We start from the raw sequence: 27934 nt of genomic DNA on the forward strand, positions 1-27934 counted from the left end.
GGAGGGGGGGAGGGGGGAGGGGGGGGAGGGGGGAGGGGACAACAAAAACAGGTAGAACAGGATGAAGAGACAGAGCATGAACAAGCTATAGCAGAATCACGACAGGATTAAGACAAGGTAGAGCCAAAAATAGCATCTGGTGTAGTAGAGTATCACAAGAAACACACACTCACACCTTCCTCTGCCAACAGCTCAGCCCTGTCACTACAGTTACAGGATTATAGGAAGCCATGAGGACTTACAGGTCCTCAAATCAAAATGTCCTGAAGCATCATAACACACCAAGAGCCCTGCCTGCTCTCTCCCCTGCTCTCAGAGACATGAAGAGCATCACAGACCACAGCCTTCCAGCCAATAGAAACCAATGACGCAAATGCTCAAACCGTGTCCATTTCTTTCATCTCCATCTCCTTCATCTCCATCTCCTTCATCTCCATCTCCTTCCTCCAGGACTGACTGCATCAAGAGCATGTGCTGGTTTCCTGATTCAGCCTACAGGGTAAGGGTGAGTTTACAGCCAACCTCCCTATCCAGGCAACCCCTACCCAGGCCCCCCTACCCAGGCCCACCTACCCAAGCCCCCCTACCCAGACCCCTTACCCAGACCCCCCAGCCCAGATCTCTCTACCCCCCTACCCTGACCCCCCCTAGACTACCCAGGCCCCCCTACCCAGGTCCCCTTACCCATGTCCCCCTACCCAGGCCTCCTCTAGACTACCCAGACTTGGATTGTCTCTCTCCTTCAGAAAAGCAGCTACAGCACTTCTTAAATCTGCTCATTCAAATGAAGGCTTACTCCAGTCATCCAAATCTGTTAACATTCCCCTGCAGACTAGGAAAGAGAGCGGGAAAGAGTGTACATGTATGGAAAGAGAAGATAGAGAGGGATGGACAGAGAGACGAGTTTTGGAGGGCAGGGGAAGGTAGGGATATTTCAGTGAAGCTGCCAACCACCAGACCAACTCTGTGACTAATCCAGTTCATCCACTGAGCAGTTCTGCTGACCAGAGCCTGCCTGACTACCACAGAGGAGCGAAGCTCTGAGCCTGGCTGACTGCATACAGCACGTAGCCACAACAAGAGTGTCAGCCTCTTTCCTTGGAATGGAATGTTCTTGTCAGTGAAACAATGAAATGCAAGACAAACATTGCAAGAGTTAGCATCAACAGAACTGAGCGGGGAGAAATAACTCTCAGGTGGTCTTCGCTGCATGACCTCTGAGGCTGTTTTTAGTTACTATGGCGTGGTGACCGCTACTCTTCCAGAGCTCGGAACTGCATAATCTTATTGCGGTGCGGTGTCATGATGATCCTCACCATGGAAACATGATGTTAGTGTGCTGGTGTCTGACCTCGGACTAGACCTGCTGATGAGGCGCGCCTGCTGTTAGCTGCTGACGCACCTCACACACACACATACACACATGCTGCTGTCTGGTTTGGGGTTAGGGTTCCTGCAGAGAGAACCATTTCTGCCTGCTCTGGAGTCCTAGCACCCAGCTGACGATCTGCCTGTGAACTCTAACGCTTTAAAGTTGACTTGTATTAATTCATTTAATTTATTCATTTATATTCTATGATTCATTTTAGCAGACGATTTAATCCAAATAAATTTTAAAACAAATACTTTTCTGTGTAACCAACTTGACTTCTAACAGGAACATTCATTCAAAACTCTACCAGGTTAGGGTTAACTCTACCAGGTTCTAAAATCCCCAAATGGACCACAGTATTCTCCGTTCTTAATTCAGATAAAGTTAACAGCCTTTGACATTGATAAAGTAGTGGACACCAAGCGAAAGCAACATGGAGGCTGAGACTGTCTACTGTCTACTGGACTACAGACATCGCTTTGAAAATTACCATTAGAGAGCGAGTTCCAGTAGCAACAGGAAGTTGCAGTGTTCATCATGGAGAGAGCGTGTTGATAGACCCATTATTAGCCCTGCTCTGCCAGTCACCAGGATACACAACAAGCACATTCTGGAGAAATACATACAATGGCATTGTTATTATTTGTTGGTTTGTAACTTTGAAACAATAAAACAATTAGAAATAATCATTATCAAGCTTGATTAAACAACTGTGTAGGAGACAGATGTACTGAATTTCCCTGTATTATAACGGCCCTAAGCCTGTATTATAACGGCCCTAACCCTGTATTATAACGGCCCTAACCCTGACCACAAAGTGAGATGTATGAACAGTACGAACTAACATGTTGTTTAGGAGTGAGTCTGGGCGGTGGATAAGCCTGGTTGGACTACACTGGTGTACAGGTGAGTTTTCTACACAAACTTAAACAACACAGTGTGCAAGAAAGAGCAGAACTGGACTGTTAACATCCACAGTTAATTACTGGCCTACAGTACTGGTTCAAACTTTTTATTCTTTATTGCTTTTTTATAAGAAAAGAAAATTGCATACAAAAATCGTTATACTTTCTATATTTTGTTTTCTTAGAAAAGATATAAAAGGAATGAATGTACAATTATTTAACATTTCAGAATATCATCCTCTGGCTTTTGCTTTAGTTTAAAACAAACACGGTTACACGTGGCATTACAGAGTCAGTCTGCACTGAAAAAGCGAAGGTTGACTACGATGCAGCAGACACTCCACATACTGAAATCAAAGACATGCATACATACCATACAGTGCCATGCGTACACAACGTCATCTTGGGAATTAAAATTATTTCAGTTTTGCATTTCTTTACCGTTACATAAAAAAGAAAGTTCATGCCTACACGCTGCAGTACACGGCATGGCTTATACAGGATGTGGTGACACTAACAGCTAAGTGTTCTGCGGTAGCTAGCCTGGTTCTGGTTCTCCCAGTCTGTTCTGCAGTAGCTAGCCTGGTTCTGGTTCTCCCAGTTTGAGTAGCTTATTCAGCTTCAAAGTGGCGGTTTGAGGTTCTACTCTGCGTGTTAGCTAGTAGCTACCTGCACACTCCTGGACTCGACTGCATTCCCCTCCAGCACACAGGAAGGTCACGCACAGCCTATCTATGGGGCTTCACTTTCGCCTAGTTCAACGCATGATGATCTAAACGTTTCGTTACGGGGAGGGGATGTACGAGAAGATTTCATCCATCTTGGGCTGAGTTTAAATGCTCCTCTTACACAACAGGGACTAACCTGATGGGTAACAATGGGTATGGTTAGATAGGGTTAGCTAGGGTTAGATAGGGTCAGATAGGGTTAGATAGGGTTAATTAGGGTTAGGGTTAGCTATGGTTTGGATATGTGCCATATTTTCTAGTCAGCTCCTCAAATAAACACGATGTTCCCTCCATGTGGCACCAGATACATCTGCACCCTTTGCCTATGTCTAGACCTGATCAGACACCACACTGCACCACTCTGAGACATCTGGTCCCTTCAAGAGGAGCCTCAACCCATGCAAGCCATCAAACAGGAGAGAATAATGGATCCCATTTCAATGTCAAAACGAATACGCACAGAAAGAATGACCTATCGACTTGTACTTCCTTCCGGACGTGATGGGGACCTCCGGAACAGGTAGAGACCATTTAGAGGTTGCCTGCGATGGCTATCTCGGCTTATCTGACCTTGCCTGTGTGTGTGGGGGTGTGTGTGAGTGTTTGTGGGGGGGAGTGTATGTGGGTGTGTATGTGTGTGTGTTCGTGTGTGTGTGTTGGCCTTAACACAGATGTTATCAGGTGCGCTGGGAGCGGCAGAGATAAAGCTGTAGACTCAGCTCTGGAGGAAAGGATTGAGGAAGGAAGGGAAGCAGGATGTAGTTTGTCGATGAGTGGACAGCTAGTGGTGTTTGTCAATTTGTCTGCATTCTTTGCTTTCAAATAATGTATTGTGTAAATGATAAAAATGTAATGCTTTCACACATGGGCTGTTTGTTTAATTATTATTTAGTCATGATCAGTTCCTATTTACTGTACCTCTGACCCAAACCCAGTTTAAGAAGGCTTTAGAGAAACAACAGCCTCTTTTCCTCAGATCAGTGTCCCTCAAGTGGTCTTGTGCAGCAGTAAGTTCAGGACCTTCACTTAGGTGCTTCCTGCTTCAAACTTCCTGCGTCACACTTCCTGCGTCACACTTCCTGCTTCACACTTCCTGCGTCAAACTTCCTGCTTCACACTTCCTGCGTCACACTTCCTGCTTCACACTTCCTGCGTCACACTTCCTGCTTCACACTTCCTGTGTCACACTTCCTGCTTCACACTTCCTGTGTCCCACCAAAACCCTGGCAGATCTGATAGTCTGTGACACCAGACCTAATATATGCAAAACATGCATCTTGTCACAGCTACAGTTGCATTCTGGCAACCGAAAACAGAAGTGAAAACTGAAACAAAGCAGTTGAATACAGATCCTCCTCACTGAGGTAAACCGGGTCAATCCTCACCACATGATTTACTGTGCAAGATCATTACCCATAATGGACACAGTGTACACCATCTGCCCTGTTAAGCCTGCTCCACACTGCTGTGTGTCTTTACGGACTGTGTGCAGCATTTCAGCAGTCCCTGTGTCTGTTATTGAAAAACAGAAATACATTTTGGGTCTGTACGGATGCTTGTGACCAATCAGAACACAGATGTTTCCCTCGAGGTTTAAGTGATCTGGCCACCCCCCAACCCCCCCCCCCCCCCCCCCCCCCCTGCAGGTCCATAGCGATAACCAGCGAAGCTGTGTTCAGCTGTTTGCTTTGGTGGCGGACAAGCATGTTGTCTCCCTCACAACCCTAGGAAGGTAGAAAGAAGGGTCGTCTCTGTCAGGACAGGGCACCGGCGAGAGGGGTGCTGACTGACAGACTAAGGTGCTTGCAAGTCGTCACAGCCCCTAAATACAGACATTTCTATCTTATCAGATGTGGTCTCTTCATCGTCATGTGATAAGATGTTTAACATGATAACAAAAGACAATATGATTCAGACCGTTGAGGACAACAATACTGGAGGGTGTCCATTCACTTTCTTTAGCAGACACAGGAAGGCTACAGGAGCTCAAAATATATTTGCTCATTTGATAATTATTCAATGTTGTTAGTATAGATTTTTCAGTGTCTCGTGTCCAGACTGTGTGTTTACGGTGTCAGGACGAGTGGTGGTCTCTATGGTAACGCGCCTCTGTCCAGGCTGGAGGACGGACCAATGGGGCGGCTCTCTACTCTGCCCAGCATGGCTGCTATTGGCCAGGGCGCCTGGAATGCCTGCCCTCCAGGGGCCGGGTCATCTCTGACACGTCTGTGGGCGGAGCCTCTTCGCCCCACTGCTGACGCTCATCGCTCACCTTGACCAATGATCACTCAGACGTTCGTCACATGATCAGGGTTCTCCCTGACTTCGATGCACTCTACCTCCTCCCGTTCCCGCTCCCGCTCTCGCTCTCGCTCCTTCCTCTTGGCCCTCTTCTTCTTCTTGTGTCTCTTCTTGGAGGGCGGGAAGAAGGTGAGAAAGACGGGCAGGATGATGAAGCAGTGCAGCACGGTGCAGCCGGCCGTCAGGAGGGAGCACTTGAACAGCGTGTAGCTCAGGTTGGAAGGCACAAACACAAGCGGCATCATCCCGATCACGAAACAAGATGCGTTTTGCAAAATGGCCGCCCCGTGCTCCTCCAGAGAGATCTTGATGCACTGTGTCCGGGTGTGCTCGTTGGCCAGGACGAACGTGTACAGGTGGGGCGCACAGTGATCCATGGCAAAGTTGAGAGTATAAATAAGGCACAGGATGGAGATGCTGTCCATGTCTACATTCCAGAGCGTCATCAGGCCTAGCACGCCTAGCTCCACCGACGTCACTGTCAGGATCAGCCAGAAGTTCCCCAGGGGGCTGACCACCAGGAAGATGGTGAGGATGAGGATGGTGAGGACGCTGAAGCTAGAGGTGAGGATGGGCGAGATGACGGAGGAGATGTAGCGATCCATGAAGACGAAGGTGGGGTTGAACACGATGAACTTGATGCTGTTGATGAGCGACAGGGGGCGGAGTCTCTCCAGAAGCTCCACCACCTCCTCGCGAGTCTTCTCCGTGGTCCGGGCCACCAGGTACATCCTGGACGCAATGATGTCATACTCCTCGCCGTTCTTGGAGAAGATGATGTCCTCCGTGAAGTGCTGGTACTCCGGGCTCTGCAGGAATGAGCCTTTGAGGATGGAGATGAAGTCGCTCTTGGTCGAGGCGCTCACGTTCACCACCTTCAGGTAGTGGAAGTAGTTGTCGATCCAGGAGATCTTATTGAAGCCGTGTCCCAGCGTCCTCAGGTGCTCCTGCACCGTGGAGTTCCAATACTCAATCGGTTCGTAGATGTAGAAGCCGATCACAGGGCTGTAGTTGCTGAAGTATTTCTGCTGCGTCATGGCGTAGGAGACGCTGGGAGAGTTACTGGCCAGCAGGTTGACCACGTTGGACCCGTCGCTGATCTGCAGACACCCCATGAAGGAGAAGGAGGCGTATATCAGGTAGAGGATCACCACGAACGGCTTCACGTACGTGTTGGTGATCCACTCCGTGTAATGCTCCCTCAGGAAGTGCTGGATGAAGTGTTTCTGGTAGGGGGCGCTGTCGTGGTGTGTGGACAGGTCGTGTCCGTCGCTCATCATGGTCTTGAACCAGGTGGGCTGGCGGTCCAGGTACTCCACAGATGGGATCTTGCAGCAGAACACACTGTGGTAGCGGTTCTGCTCCAGCTGGCCTGCAAACACCAGGCAGGACCCGTAGAAGGAGAACACGTAGAAGTAGTTGACCAGGACAGCCACGCACATGCTCTGGCAGAAGATCTTGACAGACTCGATATTGGTGAAGGGGCTGGCGCCCATGCCAAAGGTGATGATGTAGAGCGAGCTGGTCATAGTGTAGCACACCATGACGTCAGCGAAGGCGTCAGCCACGCGCTCCTTGAAAGGGAGGGTCTCCCGCGTCCGTCTCCAGCCCGCCAGCAGCTCAAACACTCCTTTTGTCCCGTGGCCTGCAACCACAAAGGAGAGGAAACACTTCAGGCTTTTTGATATGCTTTTATCGAAAGTAACATACAGTACAAATATCACATGCTTTTTCACTATTTTATTTACAATAGTGCTTTCATTTAGGACAGATATTATCCAAAGGAACATGCAATGTGGATTTGAACCTGTGAATTCTTGGTCTGCAAATGCTCGATGGCTGAACTGTACCTTAAATATATACAATTTATATTTATTTTTGATCAGAAGTTCATAGTTCTAACATTATTTTTGTTCAACGGTCTGTACCAGGCACTGTTTGGTGAGAAACATTAAGTATATTGTATACTTGTACAGTAATAATGGTACAGTAATACAGAGTACTAAAAGTATGTAGTAATATAATAATAGTGTGCTGGTAACACACTAAATATATTGTCATGTTTTGACCACTAAGGATCCTTAAATTCCCACATTGACAAACCGCGAGAGGCAATTAAGTAATTGCCGCGTGAGGCAATTACTTTTACGTTTAAATGATGTGACGTCGGCTTGTTGGTTTGCTGTTGGAGTGCAGCAGTATTAAAACATCTGTGAGAATCTCACCAGTCACAGAGGAGGAGGACATTCAGAAGGAAATGTTCTATTTTCACCCACGCAGCCACAACTACACACACACAGTCACACACACACACACACACACATACACACACACACACACACAGTCACACACACACAAGCCCACTCATTTCCCTGTGTTTGAGTGAAGTTGTGTATTTCTGGCACAGGGGTGTGTTTGGGCTTTTAAACATTTGAATAAATGTATCGCTCATCCATCTCCTTTTTGCAGGATGTCTGTGGGCGTTCTGGATCCATCTCCTCTATGTTTCAGCTGAGCCACCCCCCCCTCTTCACCAGCATCATAAATATCTCTTCGTTTGACACAGGGAAAAAAAGTTAATTAACTATAAAGGATTACGCCAATATAATGACTCAGGTAGATTGGCTTTGCCTGCTTTTAATCTTATTGAGCCGCGCTACAGGTCAATTAGTTAGTGTCAGTTGGTTTAGACGATGGGGAGAGGGAGACAAATGCAACAATGTGCATCAGTTTACCTGCGTAAGCAAGCGGAGATGACTTGATGATGATGGTATTTCCCTGCACCATGTATTCGGGAATGCAAAATGTAAAATGGCTTGGCGTGATTGGAGAAGCCTGGAGATCCAGTAAAGTGATTGATGAAACACAGGTGGAGAGATGATATTAGTATCAGCCCCATCTGCTCCTCTCCCCCAGGGCACACAGTCTATGCCTAGTCTGATGTCACACGTTTATAAAGCTAAATGATCTCAGACCAGCTAGAGTATGGCACTCGCATTTCTGGACGTTTAATTTTCTTTCCGTAATTGATCGTGTAATCAATCCAATCGATTGGCTTATCTTCCTGAACAGACAGGATTACATTATATACAGAGCTGAACATCTTCCTGAACAGACAGAGTTACATACAGAGCTGAACAAAAGGGTTGTGGTGGCAGAAACATCCACAGGCATATGGAGCTAAATCAGGGCCAAATGTTTTGTTAATTTGAAAAGAATAGTTGAAATATAGTTGAAAAACTAAAGCCTGAAATTGAAAATTTAAGTTTTGGGTCTAAAACTTGAAAAATAAAACCATGTATTCAAACAAAAAAAAAATTTGGTTTCAGTTTGAATAAAATTGAGATTAAATTCTGGAAAGACTTTGAATAAATTATGAATTTTCATTTTTCACTTTTATATTTGTTTTCAGTTCCACATTTCATGTTGTCAGATTCAAATCTTTTTTTTCAGTTTCAGATCAGTTTTTTCAGTTTCAGACTTTTGGCCCCGATTTTACGTAGGGGGCGTGGCTTCAACTCAGAGGGGCGTGGAATTAGAAGAAGAAGAAGACTCTCCTCAGTCATGTTGCCTTCAGGAAATGGTGTTACTGCGAGAACTATGACTGAATGCTTTCTATCCACCATATACATGTGATAAATGTCACGTAATCTACGTAACAGCGACCGATCTATGTCAGATCACAGACGGTTGCATTCTGTTACTCAGCTGGTACGATGCAAAGACAAAGTAATTAATACATAAAACACTCAGAGACTGCAGGTAGGTTTAACATACTTGTCAGTGTTTTTTTTTCACACCAGCCTCCTGGTCCCACCAGCCTCCTGTGGTCCCACCAGCCTCCTGTGGTCCCACCAGCCTCCTGGTCCCACCATCCTCCTGGTCCCACCAGCCTCCTGGTCCCACCAGCCTCCTGGTCCCACCAGCTCCTGGTCCCACCAGCCTCCTGGTCCCACCAGCCTCCTGTGGTCCCACCAGCCTCCTGGTCCCACCAGCCTCCTGTGGTCCCACCAGCCTCCTGTGGTCCCACCAGCCTCCTGGTCCCACCAGCCTCCTGTGGTCCCACCAGCCTCCTGGTCCCACCAGCCTCCTGTGGTCCCACCAGCCTCCTGGTCCCACCAGCCTCCTGGTCCCACCAGCCTCCTGGTCCCACCAGCCTGGACCACCAAATGGTCACAGCTGACATTACGGAGCAAACAAGGGGCTCTTCTTTGTGTTGTCGCCCAGAAACAAACTCCATGGAAACAGGAGAGCTGGCTTTAAATTGAGAATGAAGTGAAGCGATCTGAAACAGCTCCTAATATGGAAATCCATATTTTGGTAAGAAGCTTACACACACACTGCCATCTCTGGTATGCTACGCAGCACACTTACTCCAGTACACACAAAAATACTGTCTGCAACAAGGTTGTATGACAACACAGCTATGAACACCCTCAGTACACTACACACAGTCACATGGTGGTACTCTACCTACCGCCCACAGTAACACACCAACAATGGAGTGAATAGTGAAGAGAGAGAGAGAGGGGGGAGAATGAGAGAGAAGAGAAAGAGAAAGAGGGAAAGAAAGAGGGAGAGATAACTACACACACACATGCACTCACACACGCACACAAGCACAGACAAACACACACAAGCATAGACACACACATGCACAGACACACGCACACAAGCACATGCACTCACACACTCAGTTTTTCTACAGGAGAGCAGAGAGAGCTGTGAGGACTAGGTATTTATGACCCTACAGGAACCCAAGATCCATATATTACAGAAGTGCTACAAAAGGAATTGGAAAATGTATAAAAACAAATGGAACAGAAAAAGATGGAGAGAGGGAGGGGAGAGAAGGAGAGCGAGAGAGGGGAGAGAGAGAGAGAGAGAGAGAGGGGGAGAAATAGAGAGAGAGGAAGAGAGAGTAATGCAACTGGTTCCCTACAGAACTGGAGAAGTGGGAGAACAATGAGCTGATTTGCACATGGTCTGTCTGAGGTAAATATACAGTACATATTCTGTTTTTAACTTTAGTAATCCAACCACCTCCGAATCAGACAGCAGGCCAACATGCTAAGCTGGATATCGGTAATATTTTTATGTGACTTCTTGTATGCACTCCTTGGTTAATCTGCTATACTTTCTACAGTAGATGCGGTATTTGTCTGTCACATGAAATGCAAATGTTCATCCATCACATTCATCTCCACTGATATTCAGATCTGTAACCCTGACCTTAACCTCAGCTGCCAGATGATCTGGGATACGTAACGCCTGAGGCCGGTCATGATATGTGGCTCCATTAGAACCCTCCTCCCTGTGTATGTGTGTGTGTGTATGTGTGTGTGTGTGTGTGTGTATGTATGTGTGTGAGTGAGTGAGTGAGTGTGTGTGTTCCTCCTGATTGAGGAGGCATGCTCCCCTGAAGCGTGTGTCCATGCAGACGCTTGTCTACGTGAGCTGGGTCCCAATACCACGCTGAACACGACGGACGGACGGGGGGTGGGGAGGGGGGGTGTCTGTGTGTGTGTAGAGGATGAATCTGTGTGTGTGTGTATTTGTAGAGGATGTGTCTTTGTATGTGTAGAGGATTAGTCTGCATGTGTGTGTGTGGAAGATGAATCTGTGTGTGTGTATTTGTGCAGAATGAGAATGTGTGTGTCAGTCTGGTGAGTCTGTGTAGCTTATGTCCTCAGTCTGAGACCAGGCTAGCAGTCATGATCAATACTGACTGCCTGTACAACACATGCTACACACACACATACATAGACACACCCTCTACACACACACACACACATACACACACCCCTACACACACACACAGACACATAGACAGACCCTCTACACACACAGACACACACACATACACACACACCCCTACACACACACAGACACATAGACACACACCCCTACACACACACACACATAGACATACCCTCTACACACACACAGACACACCCTCTACACACACACACACACACACACATAGACACACCCTCTACACACACACACACACATAGACACACCCTCTACACACACACACACACACACACACATAGACACACCCTCTACACACACACACACACACACATAGACATACCCTCTACACACACATAGACACACCCTCTACACACACACACACACACACACACATAGACACACCCTCTACACACACACACACACACACATAGACACACCCTCTACACACACACACACACACACACACACATAGACATACCCTCTACACACACATAGACACACCCTCTACACACACACACACACACACACACACACCCTCTACACACACACACACACACACACAGAGACTGGTGTGATTGATTCAAGGTTGGAGGCAGTGTTTCCTCTATGTTGATTTTGTCGTGGCGGCCCGTCACGGCTAAATTTCTGCCGCCATGGTATCAGAAATAGGGCTGTACAAAAGGCCGTCTGTCAGCAGTGATTGTTAGAGTGCATGTCGGAGAATAGCACGGACACGTTGAGATTGCATGTGTGCGCCCTTGAGAACTGTAAGTCGTATAACTTATGTTGTCAGTTCATTTAAGCCTGTTATTGTATTATTCCATAGTTCTTGCAAATTTAAGTTAACTGGTGATTTTCGTTGTTTGTATTCTTCCCCTGCTAGCTAATTGCACGTCTGTTGATTCAATAGCGATTGCTGCCCTTGCTCACGTTTGTATTTTAGGTGCATTATTATGCTGAAGTAGTTTTAATTAATAAATTGTGGGTTTATTGTTATTATTTGCTACATAATGCTTAGCCTATCAAGATCAAATGAAGAAGACAGTGTGCATGCTTTCGAGTACCTTAATCGATAAGCTATAGGCTACTAACCATTTACAATACGTTTTTACGTCGGACAGACCTGCCCCCACTGCTAAAAAAAATCCTAGAGGTAACACTTGTTGGCGGCAAAGCTGCATGGAATACACAAGTCCTCGTTCTCAGTGACATCACACAATGACTTCGTAGACCTGATCAGGGGGCGGGCACATATATGAGGCGTGATTCTGGATCACCCCACGTGTCCACTAAAATGTGCTCCTTCTGCTGTTCGTCTGAGCACCATGATCATGTTGACACAATCCTACAACGCCAGCAGCAAGATATACAACTGTCAGCTCCCAGGCTAAGATGGACGCTCTGGATAAGAGCGTCTGCTAAATGACTAAATGTACAGCAAGTCTGTTAGCTCCCAGGCTACAGCAAGTCTGTCAGCTCCCAGGCTACAGCAAGTCTGTCAGCTCCCAGGCTACAGCAAGTCTGTCAGCTCCCAGGCTACAGCAAGTCTGTTAGCTCCCAGGCTACAGCAAGTCTGTCAGCTCCCAGGCTACAGCAAGTCTGTCAGCTCCCAGGCTACAGCAAGTCTGTCAGCTCCCAGGCTACAGCAAGTCTGTCAGCTCCCAGGCTACAGCAAGTCTGTCAGCTCCCAGGCTACAGCAAGTCTGTTAGCTCCCAGGCTACAGCAAGTCTGTTAGCTCCCAGGCTACAGCAAGTCTGTTAGCTCCCAGGCTACAGCAAGTCTGTCAGCTCCCAGGCTACAGCAAGTCTGTTAGCTCCCAGGCTACAGCAAGTCTGTTAGCTCCCAGGCTACAGCAAGTCTCTCTTTCTGTGAAAACCCAAACCTCCACTCAGGGTAATTAATCACAGCGTCCAAGAGGCAATAAATACATTAGCAGGAGTATTTTCCTTCCTCTCTCTCTCTCTTTATCCAATAGCCTTGTTCGCCCTCGCTTTGTTTAGCCAACTAAAACACATTGTCACTGTCGCTCTTACAGTAATCAATAAAGTTGGCTAGATTTGACCTCTGAACATTTCCTGCCAGCAGTGATCCGGCCAGAGTTCTGGTCAGGAGAGGTGTTATGGTTAGGGTTAGATGTGGGAGTCGTAACAGGGTTAGGTTTGTGAAGAAGTCTCAGCCCAATATTGGACTGGAGTTGCAGGGTTAGGGTTAGATGTGGGAGTCGTAACAGGGTTAGGGTTAGATGTGGGAGTCGTAACAGAGGTGAACCGGTAAATGTTTTTATACCATAGGAAGAAAAACAGCAGATATTGAATCATTTTGAGCCCAGTGGTTAGAGCACTTAACTACTGATCAAGAGGTTGCAGGTTGAAAACCTCACTGTCCTGATAAAAATGTCTGCTGAATATACATTATTAATATGTAACATCGTGTGTTTCATGAACACAGTCCTCGTAACAGAGCCATAGTGTCCCTGCAGCTGTAATAACTATCATGAAGCTGTCGTCTCCTCCCCCTACCTCCCATCACTACATGTGTGAGTGTGTGTGTGAGTGTAGGACCAGCCATGTCACGTGTCACCATTCTTCTTGCCCTGCGGTGTAAAATCAATTCTTCCACAACAGCATGGTCCATTAAAGAAATGCACAATGTCTGTAAATCAGTCTGCAGTTCCCAAAGACTAATGTTCCTGAAGGTATACATCTTCTACATTTACCATTTTAAATTTAGCAGACTACCTTTAATCAAAAGTGACAGTACAAACAGTTAGCTTAGTGGAGTTAGCTCAGTAGAGTTAGCTCAGTAGTTAGCTTAGCGGAGTTAGCTCAGTAGTCAGTTTAGCGGAGTTACCCCAGTAGTTAGCTTAGTGGAGTTAGCCCAGTAGAGACAGAGACAGATAAACAGAGAGAGAGAGAGAGAGAAAGAGAGAGAGAGAGAGAGAGAGAGAGAGAGAGAGAGAGAGAGAGAGAGAGAGAGAGAGAGAGAGAGAGAGAGAGACTGGGGAAGCAGGAAGCAGTACAGAGCATGTATGTTTCATGAGCCCTGGCTCACATCCCCAGATCTCAGCCTGTTTTTCTACATTTATTATCCAGCGTCCACCAGGACACACTGACAGGCTCCTACTTAATTAACTCACTCAGACGGCATGCTGGACTGACATCGGTGGAGGAGAGAGGGAGATGGAGGAGAGGGGGAAGGGTGGAGTAGAGGGGGATTGAGGAGAGGGGGCTGTGTTAAGGTCTTCAAGGGGGCTTTTGAAGGTACAGAGTACTGTACACACTGTACTATTTACTACTGTATGCTAGTTTACTAATAGGAGTCTCTCCTGTACTATGTACCATACTAGTGTACTAGAACACTCTCTACTTTAGCACCCCAGGGGATGGGACAGCTGCAGGTGTGCTAGGCAGGGGATGGGACAGCTACAGCCTGCTAGGCAGGGGATGGGACAGCTGCAGCCTGCTAGGCAGGGGATGGGACAGCTGCAACCTGCTAGGCAGGGGATGGGACAGCTGCAACCTGCTAGGCAGGGGATGGGACAGCTGCAGCCTGCTAGGCAGGGGATGGGACAGCTGCAGCCTGCTAGGCAGGGGATGGGACAGCTGCAGCCTGCTAGGCAGGGGATGGGACAGCTACAGCCTGCTAGGCAGGGGATGGGACAGCTGCAGTGTGCTAGGCAGGGGATGGGACAGCTGCAACCTGCTAGGCAGGGGATGGGACAGCTGCAGTGTGCTAGGCAGGGGATGGGACAGCTGCAGCCTGCTAGGCAGGGGATGGGACAGCTGCAACCTGCTAGGCAGGGGATGGGACAGCTGCAGCCTGCTAGGCAGGGGATGGGACAGCTGCAGCCTGCTAGGCAGGGGATGGGACAGCTGCAGCCTGCTAGGCCCTGTCACATGTACTCACTCTCATTATGTCTTCTCCTTCAACCTTCCTTCTCTCTCACCCTGTGGTCACAACCCCTTCCTTTTCTCTCTTCCTTTTACAGTGCGATTTCTCCTAGTGTTCTATCTCTCTCTCTCTTCCTCTCCTGCCACCCACTTCTCTCCTCCACCCCCACCCCCTCTCTCATCCTCTCCCTCTCCTCTACCCCCTCTCTCCTCCTCCTCCCACCCAGGAGAGCTGGGATGTTGGGTCAGCAGGACTCTCCAGCCTTCTGTTCCCTGGTTCTTACTTAAGCTTCATGCACATCACACACAGACTGCAACACAGACCTCCAGGGGACCCAGTCACCTTCTGAGTGTGTGTGTGTGTGTTTGTGAGTGTGTGCCCTCCAGGGACCCAGTCACCTTCTGAGTGTGTGTGTGTGTGCCCTCCAGGGACCCAGTCACCTTCTGAGTGTGTGTGTGTGTGCCCTCCAGGGACCCAGTCACCCTTCTGTAACCTCAGACAGGATAAGCAGAGGGAGGCAACATACTGTAAAAGCAGCTGAAGCACATCAGCAGACAGACGCTCCTGTCCCACATACGTACTGGATCTCAGTCTAAAGAGCTCTAAATAATGAAAACAGAGCACATACACACACAGAAACACACAGACACACAGCAACACACACACACAGACACACACAGCAACACACAGCAACACACAGACACACAGCAACACACAGACACACACAGACACACAGCAACACACACCAGCAACACAGAGACACACCAGCAAACACACACACACCAGCAAACACACACACACACCAGCAAACAAACACAAACAAAAGACACACACTGCGGCAGAAGCGCCACCACTGTAACCATAACATGAGTCTTCTCTGCTGGTCAGCCTGGGAGGGAAGCCCCACAGTGATCACGCTAATCCCCCCTGCTATCAGCCTCCACATGGAAACCCCTGATAAGACAGAACAAGCCAGCCAGCCAGGCAGGCAGCTGCAGTCTCCAGTCAGTGGAACAGACATATGAGCAGTATTAAAACAGTCAGTCAGTCAGCAATCCTGTCTTTCACCCCAACCTCTTAACCCATCCATCCACCCACCCCACAGCCCCCCCCATCCCTCACAGCCCCCCAATTCAGCACCCCGTCTCATCTCCCACAACCCCCCCTAGTCCCCCCACAGCCCCCCCCTCATCCTCACCCTCTCCCACTCACCCATAGCGAAGAAGGGCACCCCCAACAAGGTGGAGTTGAACTTCCCGTCGGAGATGAAGAAGATCCCTGCAGCGGTGACGTTGGCGATGCAGATGGTGAGCACCCCCAGCAGGCCAGGAAGGGCTTCCCCCGCAGACAGTCCCTCATGGAGCTGGAGACGGTGGCAGACAGCAGCACCAGCACCAGGCTGACCAGCACCTCCCCCTTGGCCAGCACCCCCGTCTGGTGGAAGTCTCTCCACAGGCTGAAGGAGGTGAGAGCCTGCAGGTGCAGCTCCTCACTGGGGCCCAAGAGACGCTGGATGAGGGCGCAGAACTCCTTCTCCCAGCGCTCCGCGATGGTGTCTTGCACGGCTGGGCCATGGTTGCGGAGGTAGTAGGAGATCTGGGCGGCGCGGGCTAACTTCACCTGCTGCTCCCGGCTGCCTGGGGAGAAGGAGATGCCTCCCAGCTGGTGGCCGATGAAGGTCACCCGGCCGTCCTAGGGGACAGGGACAGGGGACAGGGACAGGGGACAGGGACAGGGACAGGGGGACAGGGGACAGGGGGACAGGGGACAGGGACAGGGACAGGGGACAGGGACAGGGACAGGGACAGGGGACAGGGACAGGGGGACAGACGTCATACGGAGGCACGGACTAATCTGCTCAGCTGGCATGATACAACTCATCTTAATATTCACCTAAACAGTGTTTTTAAATAGTTGGTAAATGTCTTTTAAATTTTTATTTAAAAAGTTGATGAAGGATGGTTTCTCCTGTGCTGTCCTGTTACAACTTTAACCATCAGAACACACATGCACTGCAAAACCCTAGCAATGACAACCTGCTGCAGTAACCCTAAGCCCCTCCAGCATGTTTACATCATAAACCAGAGACAGGACACCAGAAGAAGAGCAACCTGTCACCACAAGCCAGACCCACACAGCAGAGCATCATGTCTAACCCCATCCAGGCCTGCTTGTTTTCACTCAGGTTTATTCTGAGTGTCCCGTCCTGTGGGCTGCAGGGAGATGAGGGGGAGATGAGGGGAGACGAGGGGGAGACGAGGGGGAGGCGAGGGGGGAGACGAGGGGGAGACGAGGGGGAGGCGAGGGGGAGGCGAGGGGTGAGGCGAGGGGGAGGCGAGGGGGAGACGAGGGGGAGGACGAGGGGGAGGGCGAGGGGGGAGGCGAGGGGGAGACGGAGGGGGAGGCGAGGGGGAGACGAGGGGGAGACGAGGGGGAGGCGAGGGGGAGACGAGGGGGAGGCGAGGGGGAAGCCAGGGGGAGGCGAGGGGGAGATGGTCTGGTATTCACTTCCCAGGAAGGTGGCTGATACTTGGAGATGAGGAAATGTGACACAGGACACACCTCCAGACGGCTCTTCCAGACGAGTGGGCAAACAGCCAATGGGTAAGTAACGCGGCGCTAACAAGGCATCGCTTTTTCACTGTGGGCGAAGATAACCTGTGCCCATTGGCTTGCGGCATGCAGCTCCACTTTAAACAGACCAGTCACAGAACTCTGATAATGTATTTGTTGTGGTGATAATCAGTTAAAAATCTAACATTTATCTGCAGCAAATTCCAGTGTTTCTTTAATACGAGGAGTGGACCAGCAGTATGTAAACACTCAACAAGTAAAATGGTGTTGAATGAACACTTTGAAATGTACTGTGTGGTGTATCACACAACATCTATGATATAAACACACAACATTAGCCCTCCAAACTCATGAAACATTGACCTACTAGGGGTTTGGCACAGTATAGGACAGTATAGGACAGTATAGGACAGTAAGGTACTTGGGGCTTACCATTAGACCCAGGAACATGATGAAGACATTCAGACTCTGGTATCAAAGCAAAAAGAGAAACCAGGTAACTGAAACTTAAAACACACTTTTTGGGGGGTAACAGAGGTTTGTGTCAGAGGGTGTACTGAGGGCGAGAGAGAGAGAGAGAGAGAGAGAGAGAGAGGAGAGAGAGAGAGAGAGAGAGGAGAGAGAGAGAGAGAGAGAGAGAGAGAGGAGAGAGAGAGAGAGAGAGAGAGAGAGAGAGGGAGAGAGAGAGAGAGAGAGAGAGGAGAGAGAGAGAGAGAGGAGAGAGAGGAGGAGAGAGAGAGAGAGAGAGAGAGAGAGAGAGAGAGAGAGAGAGAGAGAGAGAGAGAGAGAGAGAGAGAGAGAGAGAGAGAGAGAGAGAGAGAGGACAGTGTTGTCGCAGCAGAGCAGGTGTCGTGATGGGTCCACAAGGGGATGTACCTTCTAGGATTGTAGGCCAAGCAGTTAGGATGTGGAAATGATTTAGTGTCAGGGCTGTTATGTGCAGGCCCATCCATTGAATTACATACTGATACAGGACGAGGCATCCTGGGACAGGAAACAGGACTACTGGGACAGGAAACAGGGCTACTGGGACAGGAAACAGGACTACTGGGACAGGAAACAGGGCTACTGAGACAGGAAACAGGACCACTGGGACAGGAAACAGGACTACTGGGACAGGAAACAGGACTACTGGGACAGGAAACAGGACTACTGGGACAGGAAACAGGGCTACTGGGACAGGAAACAGGACTACTGGGACAGGAAGGGAGTCAGGTGGCTGAGCGGTGAGGGATTGGGCTAGTAATCCGAAGGTTGCCAGTTCGATTCCCGGTCATGCCAACTGATGTTGTGTCCTTGGGCAAGGCACTTCACCCTACTTGCCTCGGGGGAATGTCCCTGTACTTACTGTAAGTCGCTCTGGATAAGAGCGTCTGCTAAATGACTAAATGTAAATGTAAATGTAGGAAACAGGACTACTGGGACAGGAAACAGGAAACAAGACCACTGGGACAGGAAACAGGACGACTGGGACAGGAAACAGGACTACCTCACAATGGCTGTTCTTATTGGAGGAGATCAAACATCTCCTGGACAGGTGTCTGACCAGTGTGTTGTGTACTAGGGATACACACACACACAGTCTGAGCAGTGTGTTGTGTACTAGGGATACACACACACACATAGTCTGAGCAGTGTGTTGTGTACTAGGGATACACACACACACACAGTCTGACCAGTGTGTTGTGTACTAGGGATACACACACACACACAGTCTGAGCAGCGTGTTGTGTACTAGGGATACACACCCACACACAGTCTGAGCAGAGTGTAGTGTACTAGGGATACACACACACACAGTCTGAGCAGCGTCTTGTGTACTAGGGATACACACACACACAGTCTGAGCAGAGTGTTGTGTACTAGGGATACACATAGCATGTTGTGTACTACAGTCTGGATCTCAGGCCTGTATCCCCTCTGTTTAACAGGGACTTCTTTAAAGCCACAACTGGCGAGTTCGTTTATCCCCAAACAACCATGCGTTGTTGCATTTATAGTTTATGATCAATATAATTGCTACACGGGGATAATGAGCTCAGATCATGGCTTCTGAAGAGTCTGTAGGCAAATACACCGCATCTGCAACGGTGGCAATCCCTGCATACTCAAGCCGTTAAGTAGCGTCTTACAGGAGAAGTCGGGCTGCAAGATAGCCGCTCCATGTCTCCAGTAGGTAAGAAAAGCTGACGGGGGCAAGGGAGACACTGCATCAAAAAAAAAATATGAAAGAAAGAAAGGAAGCCAGGAGGACATTCCCCGCGCTCTCCGGGAGCAGTGGAGGACGATGCAGCCGATTCATAACCCGCACTGAGCCGACTAGACCGCGAAAGGATTCCCTCGCTGATACGGAGAAATCATGCAGTGTAGATGGGCAGCTCGGAGGAGCAAATACGTACACCTCCTTCATTAGCACGTTAGGCGTCGATGTCAACATGCAAAGCATAGCCCTAGATGCACTCTATATATAGATGTCTCTATAATCCCGGTAATTCTGTTTAGGGCTATCTCGCTGCACGTAAGGCACGTGTAGCTATTCAGACAGAACCTGGCACGTAGGCTATGAGTAATTGATGCGTCCTAGAGAAACTGCCTTTCGTTCATCATTAATATCCCTCACCAGGGGCCTGTGTCTTACCTTTAATGTTGTGTTTGGATAGCTCACCGGCACCTTGGAGAAAGTGCTGTTTGAGAGGATAGCCAATCGAATGTCTTCGAATATTGTGATTATATCATCCAAGAGGCATCGCTTATCCCGATGACTGAGGACGCAGAGATGAGCGAAAGTGTAATTGAATCCCTTGTAATTAACACGCAGTTCCAACACCTGCTTGTGAACCTGCAATACCTGGTCTGCTAGCTCCAGAATGTTCCCCCCTGACTTAGCCAGCAGGATCAGCCTCCCGTATCTGCCTGGAGTGTGCAGGTCTGAATACAGCTTGTGTTTAGACTGGTCAATGGGGAACAGGCTGTTGGCGAGACTCCGCTCTATTTTAGCGAGACTGTGCGTCGGGGCAACCAGTATCTCGAGGTCCGTCTCTGGCTTGAATCTGCTCAACACGGTAGATCCGAAAATGATGGTTAGGACTGCGGGTACGGTAAGGAAAAATACCGGATGCCGACTAACGAACAAGCCCAGCCAGTAGAAGGAAGCTTTGAGCCCTCTGTGGATCACTTGCCGCAGCATCCTCCTCCAGATCCAGCTTGCAGATGCCCCGTCTCTTCCGATGAGGCACATGTGACATCAGGCTCGCTTGCCCAGTTTATTCAATCCGTACGAGAATAGTCCAGACACACGTTACACCTGGAAAACGGCACTGCAGCAATTTGCAAACGAACACAGTCAGATATTGATCATCACTAGATCCTAGCACGATCTCCTGATTTGTTTAAGCCATTCCTCCCTGGTTCTGATAGAACACCGCGGATCCGTGACTACCGGTGATGCTCCTGCTGCTCGAGCAGCCAGGCGCGGCGGTGTGATGTGCATGTGCGCGCGGTCCTGGCTACTCTGTCGGTGGGCCTGATTGATGTACTTGACTGTAACCATGTGCCGGGTTGAAGGGGAAGACTGGGAAACGCTGATGACAGGTTATTTTAAGAACACGCGCAATAGGCACAAGCGCCATGAAATATTTAGTGGCGTCGGTCGCTACACGGACATATGCACTTTCCTGTAATTACTCTCAACGTCTTATGATTATGAACTGAGAAAATCCTACAGTATACTTTTGGGTAAAGGGTAAATACAGAGTGGCCAAGTAAAGGCCGCTGTGTATCTTTGTTATAGAAAGGCCTCTTTTCAATCTGAAAGCCCTCGCTTTCTCTCTCCATTTCTCTCCTGAGAAAGAGATAAAGAGATTGAAAAAGAGACTGAGGTAAAGATAGAGAAAGTCAGTGGGAGATTTAGAGAAAGAGAGGGAAAAAGCGAAAGAGGGAGAGGTAGAGAGAGAGAGGGAGGGAGAGAGAGAGAGGGAAAGAGAGAGAGGGAAAGAGGGAGAGGGAAAGAGAGAGAGGGAAAGAGAGAGAAAGAGAGAGAGGGAAAGATGGAGAGAGAGAATGAGGGAAAGAGTGAGGGAGACAGACCACAGCTCCTCTAAAGCCTTTCAAAGTCATGGTGAGTTTGCTGATGGTGTGTTTTTACACCTCAGGAAGCTTCGAACCACTAGCCCTTCAAAGTCAGAGAAGACGCTCTGGACCAGACCTCTGTCCCCCTTTATCTCTCCCTCCCCCCTCTACCTCTCTCTCCCCCTCTATTTCTCTCTCCCCACTCTATCTCTCTCTCCACTCTATCTCTCTCTCCACTCTCTCTCCCCCCTCTATCTCTCTCCCCCTTTATCTCTCTCTCCCCCCTCCCTCTCTCTCTATGCATGGGCCTATGGTACCTCACCTGCATCCCTCTTTGAAACAGACTGACATCACTTCTTGTTACAGTAACATGAACAGGCCAGCACCCTTTCACCTTCTATGATAAATCATAATCCAGAAACATGAGTACAAGTGTCATTCTGAAACCCAGATGTCAAGACATCAACAAACAATCCTAAAAGACCAATTTAAAACAATTTAATCAATCGATCACTGCATGTACATTAGCATTTACATTTAATTTAACAGACAATTTCATCGAAAGCGACACGCATATGTAAAGTATAGTTTCTTACCTGTAGCGGGTTGGTTGGTGCAGCTTGTGGTCTCGTCTGAGTGAAGAGGTGTTAATTACTGTCCACCCTGCAGGCTCTTCTTCTCTTGTCCTCTGAACTGCAGCTGAGTGGTTCCTCTAACAGGATCTACTTAATCTGAGGGTTTGTGGGATAGCGGTGCCGGAAGTCAAACACTTTTATAGTAACTTGATCCAGGAAACATGCTGAATGTGTCAGGAAACACGATGCTGAATGTGTCAGGAAACACTATGCTGAATGTGTCAGGAAACACTATGCTGAATGTGGCAGGAAACACTATGCTGAATGTGGCAGGAAACACTATGTTGAATGTGGCAGGAAACTCTAAGCTCAATGTGTCAGGAAACACTATGCTGAATGTTTCAGGAAACACTATGCTGAATGTGGCAGGAAACACTATGCTGAATGTGGCAGGAAACACTATGCTGAATGTTTCAGGAAACACTATGCTGAATGTGTCAGGAAACACTATGCTGAATGTGGCAGGAAACACTATGCTGAATGTGGCAGGAAACACTATGCTGAATGTGGCAGGAAACTCTATGCTGAATGTTTCAGGAAACACTATGCTGAATGTGTCAGGAAACACTATGCTGAATGTGGCAGGAAACACTATGCTGAATGTGGCAGGAAACACTATGCTGAATGTGGCAGGAAACACTATGCTGAATGTGGCAGGAAACACTATGCTGAATGTGTCAGGAAACACTATGCTGAATGTGGCAGGAAACACTATGCTGAATGTGGCAGGAAACACTATGCTGAATGTAGCAGGAAACACTATGCTGAATGTGGCAGGAAACACTATTCTGAATGGAACTTGATCTGAATGGAAGCATCTGTTGGTATTTGACTTGCCAATGTGAGAAGCCCTCTATACACGATGATACAATTTCTAGTGCAAATAAGTCTTCTATTCTCTGGACACAGTACAGTACAGTTTCCATGATTTACTCCAGCTGTGGAATGCAAAGCCTCTGTTATTCAGAGTATTGAGTGGGAACCTGAAACACACAACCTATTGATGGTGTTTTTATCTCCTCAGACCTGCAGTGCGGCTCTCCTGAACAGCATCTGTTGTGTGACCTTTCTCCAGGTTATCTGTCCTGCCACCATCCAATCAGGACCCTGTGGTTGGTCCTATCAGGTCCCAGGACTCTGTGTTATTTAAATCTTCTCTCTTTGAGGTATTTTCAGCCTCAGTGTGAAGTGTGAATCCCGTAACCCTTGGCGATGGCACAGTGTAATCCTGGAGAGTACTCTTAAAGTCTCAGGGCACCTCCGAGTTAATCACCACTATTCATCAACACCCACGCTCACGCACACACATGCACAAACACAGGGATGCACGCACACACAAGTACGCTCGTGCATTTGTGTATATATACACACACATGCGCTGGCACACGTGCACACACACACAAACACACATACCCAGACGTCCAGAGACAGAACAGGCATAAACACGCACACACACTGGAAAGATGGAGGACTGTGTACAGCAACACACAGACCCAGGGTCAATACAAGGCAGGCAGCATGACGACCATAAACACCTTGATGGAACACACAGACAGGGGAGGAGGCAGGGGAGGTGGGGATGGAGGACACAAATCATCCAACATGTTCTGGAGGTGTGTGTGTGTCAACCCAATCCATCTATCCATAAGCCTGTCTTTTTCTGCCTTATATATCGCCTTTTCCATGTGATTAAAGTTATGTTTCCTTTAGCAGTTACTGCTAAATTTAGCCTGCAGTCTTTTCTACTTCTTTATTTGTAGACCAAGCACCTCTGACAGTCTTCCAGTGTGTGTGCGTGTGTAAAAGTGACTTAGCAGAACACCACATGACTCACCTGATGAGGCCCCTATGCTTGTGCTTGCCTGTTCTCCCTGGAACCACTAAATGAGTCCTCCACTTTCAGAGCAAACTCGTTTCTCCTGAATTGTGAGTCAATAAGGCTTTTCCAGTTCCCCTAAAAGCAATTATATCATGCATTTCAACAACAATGTTATTTATTGTGGAGTTTTGTATGTGTATTATTTGTTTTTACATCGAGTCTTATTCTTGCTATGCTTTTTTCTTGTTATGCCTCTCATGAATAATAATCTAAAATATCTCCTTTCATTAAGTATTGATGAAGGTAAACATAGTAGCAATTGCTGTGAAAGGAACGTGTTCTGTTTTCTGTGAAAGAAGAGGACAGAAGAGTCAGGAAGGTAGAGAGAGATTGAAGCTTTGAGAGAGAGAGGGAGACAGATAAGAGAGAGATTGAAAGGCTTTGAGAGAAAGAAGGAGAGAGAGGAGAGAGAGATTGAAAGGCTTTGAGAGAAAGAGGGAGAGAGGACGGAGGGAGCAAGAGAGGGAGAGAGATGAGAGAGAGCAGCACAGAGAGAGAGAGAGAGGTGAGATAGAGAAAGGGAGAGCAACAGACAGAGAGAGAGACACTGAACCGGCAGAGATTCTCTATGGGTGAGAGAACATTGCTTTAAACACAGCCAGTAGAATAGAGAGAACGACTCTTATTGTTCATAAATCACCAGGACAAGAGTCAGAACACCACCAGCTCTACCACCACTCCAATCTACACCTCTCGTCCGTTCCAGTAGATTGGGATCAGACTCATCTACTTCATGACGTATGTGTACATGTGTGTGTGTGTTCTGTGTAAATAAATCTCAAAAGCTTCAGTAACAGAATACAGATGACACACACGTGCATGAATATTCATGGCTAAGCAGCACGATACACAGTATGCATTGATCACGTGGCACGATCACACATGCAGTAGGCTGTCATTAGGTGCGTTCAACATGGACCGTGGCTGCATGAAACGACCGGCGAGAGTAGCCGCTTGCAGTCGGGGCGGAGTTGAAAACGGCTCTGTAAAGTCGGACATTCCAGCTTCTCGTGGTTTGCTGCGTTGACGTCCGTCATGGCCGATCAAGCGCTGTTTGCTTACTTTACTTATTTATAATTAAACTCAGTCTTTCCGTTAGTGAAGAGGCGGACTAAAACCCTTTCTTCAACACATTTTTTATTCAATTAACCCTTGTGTTATCTTCGGGTCATTGTGACCCATCAGTCATTGTGACCCACCGTCGTATTGCGACAAATTTACCTCCTACAAAAACAAAGTGAAGCATTTTCTTTTAACTGTCGGGCTGTCTCAGACCCCCCACATTGCAATGGTTAAAAGAAAATTATTTTTATTTGTTTTTGTATTGGGTAAAATTGGGTAAACACAACGGTGGTTCGTTATGAACCTTTGGGTCATGTGACCCGAAGGCAGCACAAGGGTTAAACAGTTTGGTCCGGATTTGAGCGTTGGCGAAACTGAAGGTGTCAGAATAATGACAAAACACGCGTCAAAGTTGTCGTGTGTGAGTCTGGCCAATCATGAAATAGCTGTGTCGTCATTAGAACCCGTGCAGTTGCTCTTGAGAAAATGCGCTCGGCTACACCATAGATATATATAAAGACTAGGGCTGTGTCTACTACCGTGCACTTTACTAAGTACACTGCAATACAGTGCACTGCAATACAGTGCACTTACATCTGTAGTGCACTCCGTCGCTGAGTAGTGCTGTCTCAAATGGAACACTTAAGTTAACCACTTGACGGGAAGTGACGGACGCAAATCTGATTGTGACACCCGTGAATCTAAGGCGAATCTGCTCGTGAGTCATTTCGGCTGCCATTATTTTAGAAATGAAATGAAAAGCTCCTCCTCTTCCGCTACGTAGCCAATATGGCGCCCGTTTAGGGCGAGTAGTGTCCATCGTTGTACACTGTATACTTATGAATAATTATGTTATGCCACTGCATACTTATGAATAATAAAAAAAAACAATTATACAAAATAACGATACAAAGAAAGGAAAAATCCAAATTGATGTAAACTTTCCATGAATGGAAACTACATTCTGATCTTATTAGGGAAGCCTGAGCAGGGCTGTGAGTGGATGGGGAATTAATTATCTTTGATCTGTCTAATGAAGTTGGTTCTCATGCAGTGTAAAATGGGCCAAACTCTTTGAGAGGAGAGTGATCTGTCTGTTTCTAATGGGCCAGACTGAGAGGAGAGTGATATGTCTGTTTCTAACCTGCCTGTTTCTGTTAGAGGAGGAGAGTGGTCTGCCTATTTTTACTGATATACTGTTATACTCTCCGAAACACTCAAAGATACATTAACCTAACCTAAACACTCTCTCTCTCTGTCTCTGTCTGTCTCTTTGTCTCATCTTTGCTACAGACACAGCTATACGTATATGGTGTCATTACGGCAGGTCTCCCTGGTGTTCAGCAGAGCAGAGAATGAGTGGGTGGGGGGGAGCCCTCTCCAGGCCCACCAGGATGGAATGCAGAGAGAGAGAACGTTCTGGAGGTTCCAGATGCCACTGCAGTCTCCTGGGTCAGGTTGAGCAGATGTTTGGCAGAAGGTGTGTCCAGATCTCATCTTGTACTTGTAGCTGCTGTGTGATTGCATGGTAAACACACACTCACCTCCTTGTCTCTCTCTCCTTCTCACACTCACACTCTCTCACACACACACACGCACAGCTCGGTCACTCTCTGTCTTCAGGGGTGTGTGTGATGAGTGTGTCAGTGCTGCAGCCTGCTCTGTGCCCTGGTGGTTTCTAATTGTGTTGGAGCACTGGGACAGAGACTGTGAATGGGCTCAATCCCACAAAGCCTTCATTAACGAACCTCCTTGGTTTGCCCGCAGCTAGTCTCTATGTAATCCAGCTAGTCTCTGTGTCTCTATGTAATCCAGCTAGTCTCTGTGTAATCCAGCTAGTCTCTGTGTCTCTATGTAATCCAGCTAGTCTCTGTGTCTCTATGTAATCCAGCTAGTCTCTGTGTAATCCAGCTAGTCTCTGTGTCTCTATGTAATCCAGCTAGTCTCTGTGTAATCCAGCTAGTCTCTGTGTCTCTATGTAATCCAGCTAGTCTCTGTGTCTCTATGTAATCCAGCTAGTCTCTGTGTCTCTATGTAATCCAGCTAGTCTCTGTGTCTCTATGTAATCCAGCTAGTCTCTGTGTCTCTATGTAATCCAGCTAGTCTCTGTGTCTCTATGTAATCCAGCTAGTCTCTGTGTCTCTATGTAATCCAGCTAGTCTCTGTGTCTCTATGTAATCCAGCTAGTCTCTGTGTCTCTATGTAATCCAGCTAGTTTCTGTGTCTCTATGTAATCCAGCTAGTCCCTCCACCACTCCTGTGAAGCACCCCTCTTTAGCTCCTTTTATAAGGGAGTGTGTCGTTCCGAGAGAGGCTGAGAGAGAGAGGCCGAGAGAGAGAGAGGCCAAGAGAGAGAGGCCGAGAGAGAGAGGCCGAGAGGGAGTGAGGCCGAGAGGGAGTGAGGCCGAGAGGGAGTGAGGCCGAGAGGGAGTGAGGCCGAGAGAGAGAGAGGCCGAGAGAGAGAGGCCGAGAGAGAGTGAGGCCGAGAGAGAGACCCTCACACCCCGTCCTCTACCTGCTCAAGAAGCTTCACTCAACACCAGGGGCTGACAGACTTCAAGGAGACAGGCTGGGACAAGGCTGCTTCAGACAGCACAGATCTGAAGACTGCAGTGAGACAAGGCTGCTTCAGACAGCACAGATCTGAAGACTGCAGTGAGACAAGGCTGCTTCAGACAGCACAGATCTGAAGACTGCAGTGAGACAAGGCTGCTTCAGACAGCACAGATCTGAAGACTGCAGTGAGACAAGGCTGCTTCAG

At 48.1% G+C, this 27934-nt stretch overlaps 2 protein-coding genes across 3 annotated transcripts in view; both read right to left on the reverse strand.

Annotated features, from left to right (window-relative positions):
* Positions 1–5293: 5293 nt before the first annotated feature.
* LOC136947949 (patched domain-containing protein 1) overlaps positions 5294–27934 on the reverse strand; it is a 40111-nt gene continuing 17470 nt past the window's right edge. For both annotated transcript variants that reach the window (XM_067242190.1, XM_067242189.1), the window contains exon 3: positions 5294–6951. In XM_067242190.1, coding sequence (XP_067098291.1) covers positions 5294–6951 — 1658 coding nt within the window. The remainder of the gene's footprint in view (positions 6952–27934) is intronic.
* On the reverse strand, positions 9101–20767 carry LOC136947188 (patched domain-containing protein 1-like). Its single transcript, XM_067241077.1, is given in 4 exon segments — positions 9101–9463; positions 16154–16284; positions 16287–16647; positions 20342–20767. Coding segments are annotated over 4 exon segments (1281 nt in total).

The sequence above is a fragment of the Osmerus mordax genome, chromosome 8 (assembly GCF_038355195.1).
Source record: "Osmerus mordax isolate fOsmMor3 chromosome 8, fOsmMor3.pri, whole genome shotgun sequence".
In the NCBI taxonomy this organism is placed as follows: domain Eukaryota; kingdom Metazoa; phylum Chordata; class Actinopteri; order Osmeriformes; family Osmeridae; genus Osmerus; species Osmerus mordax.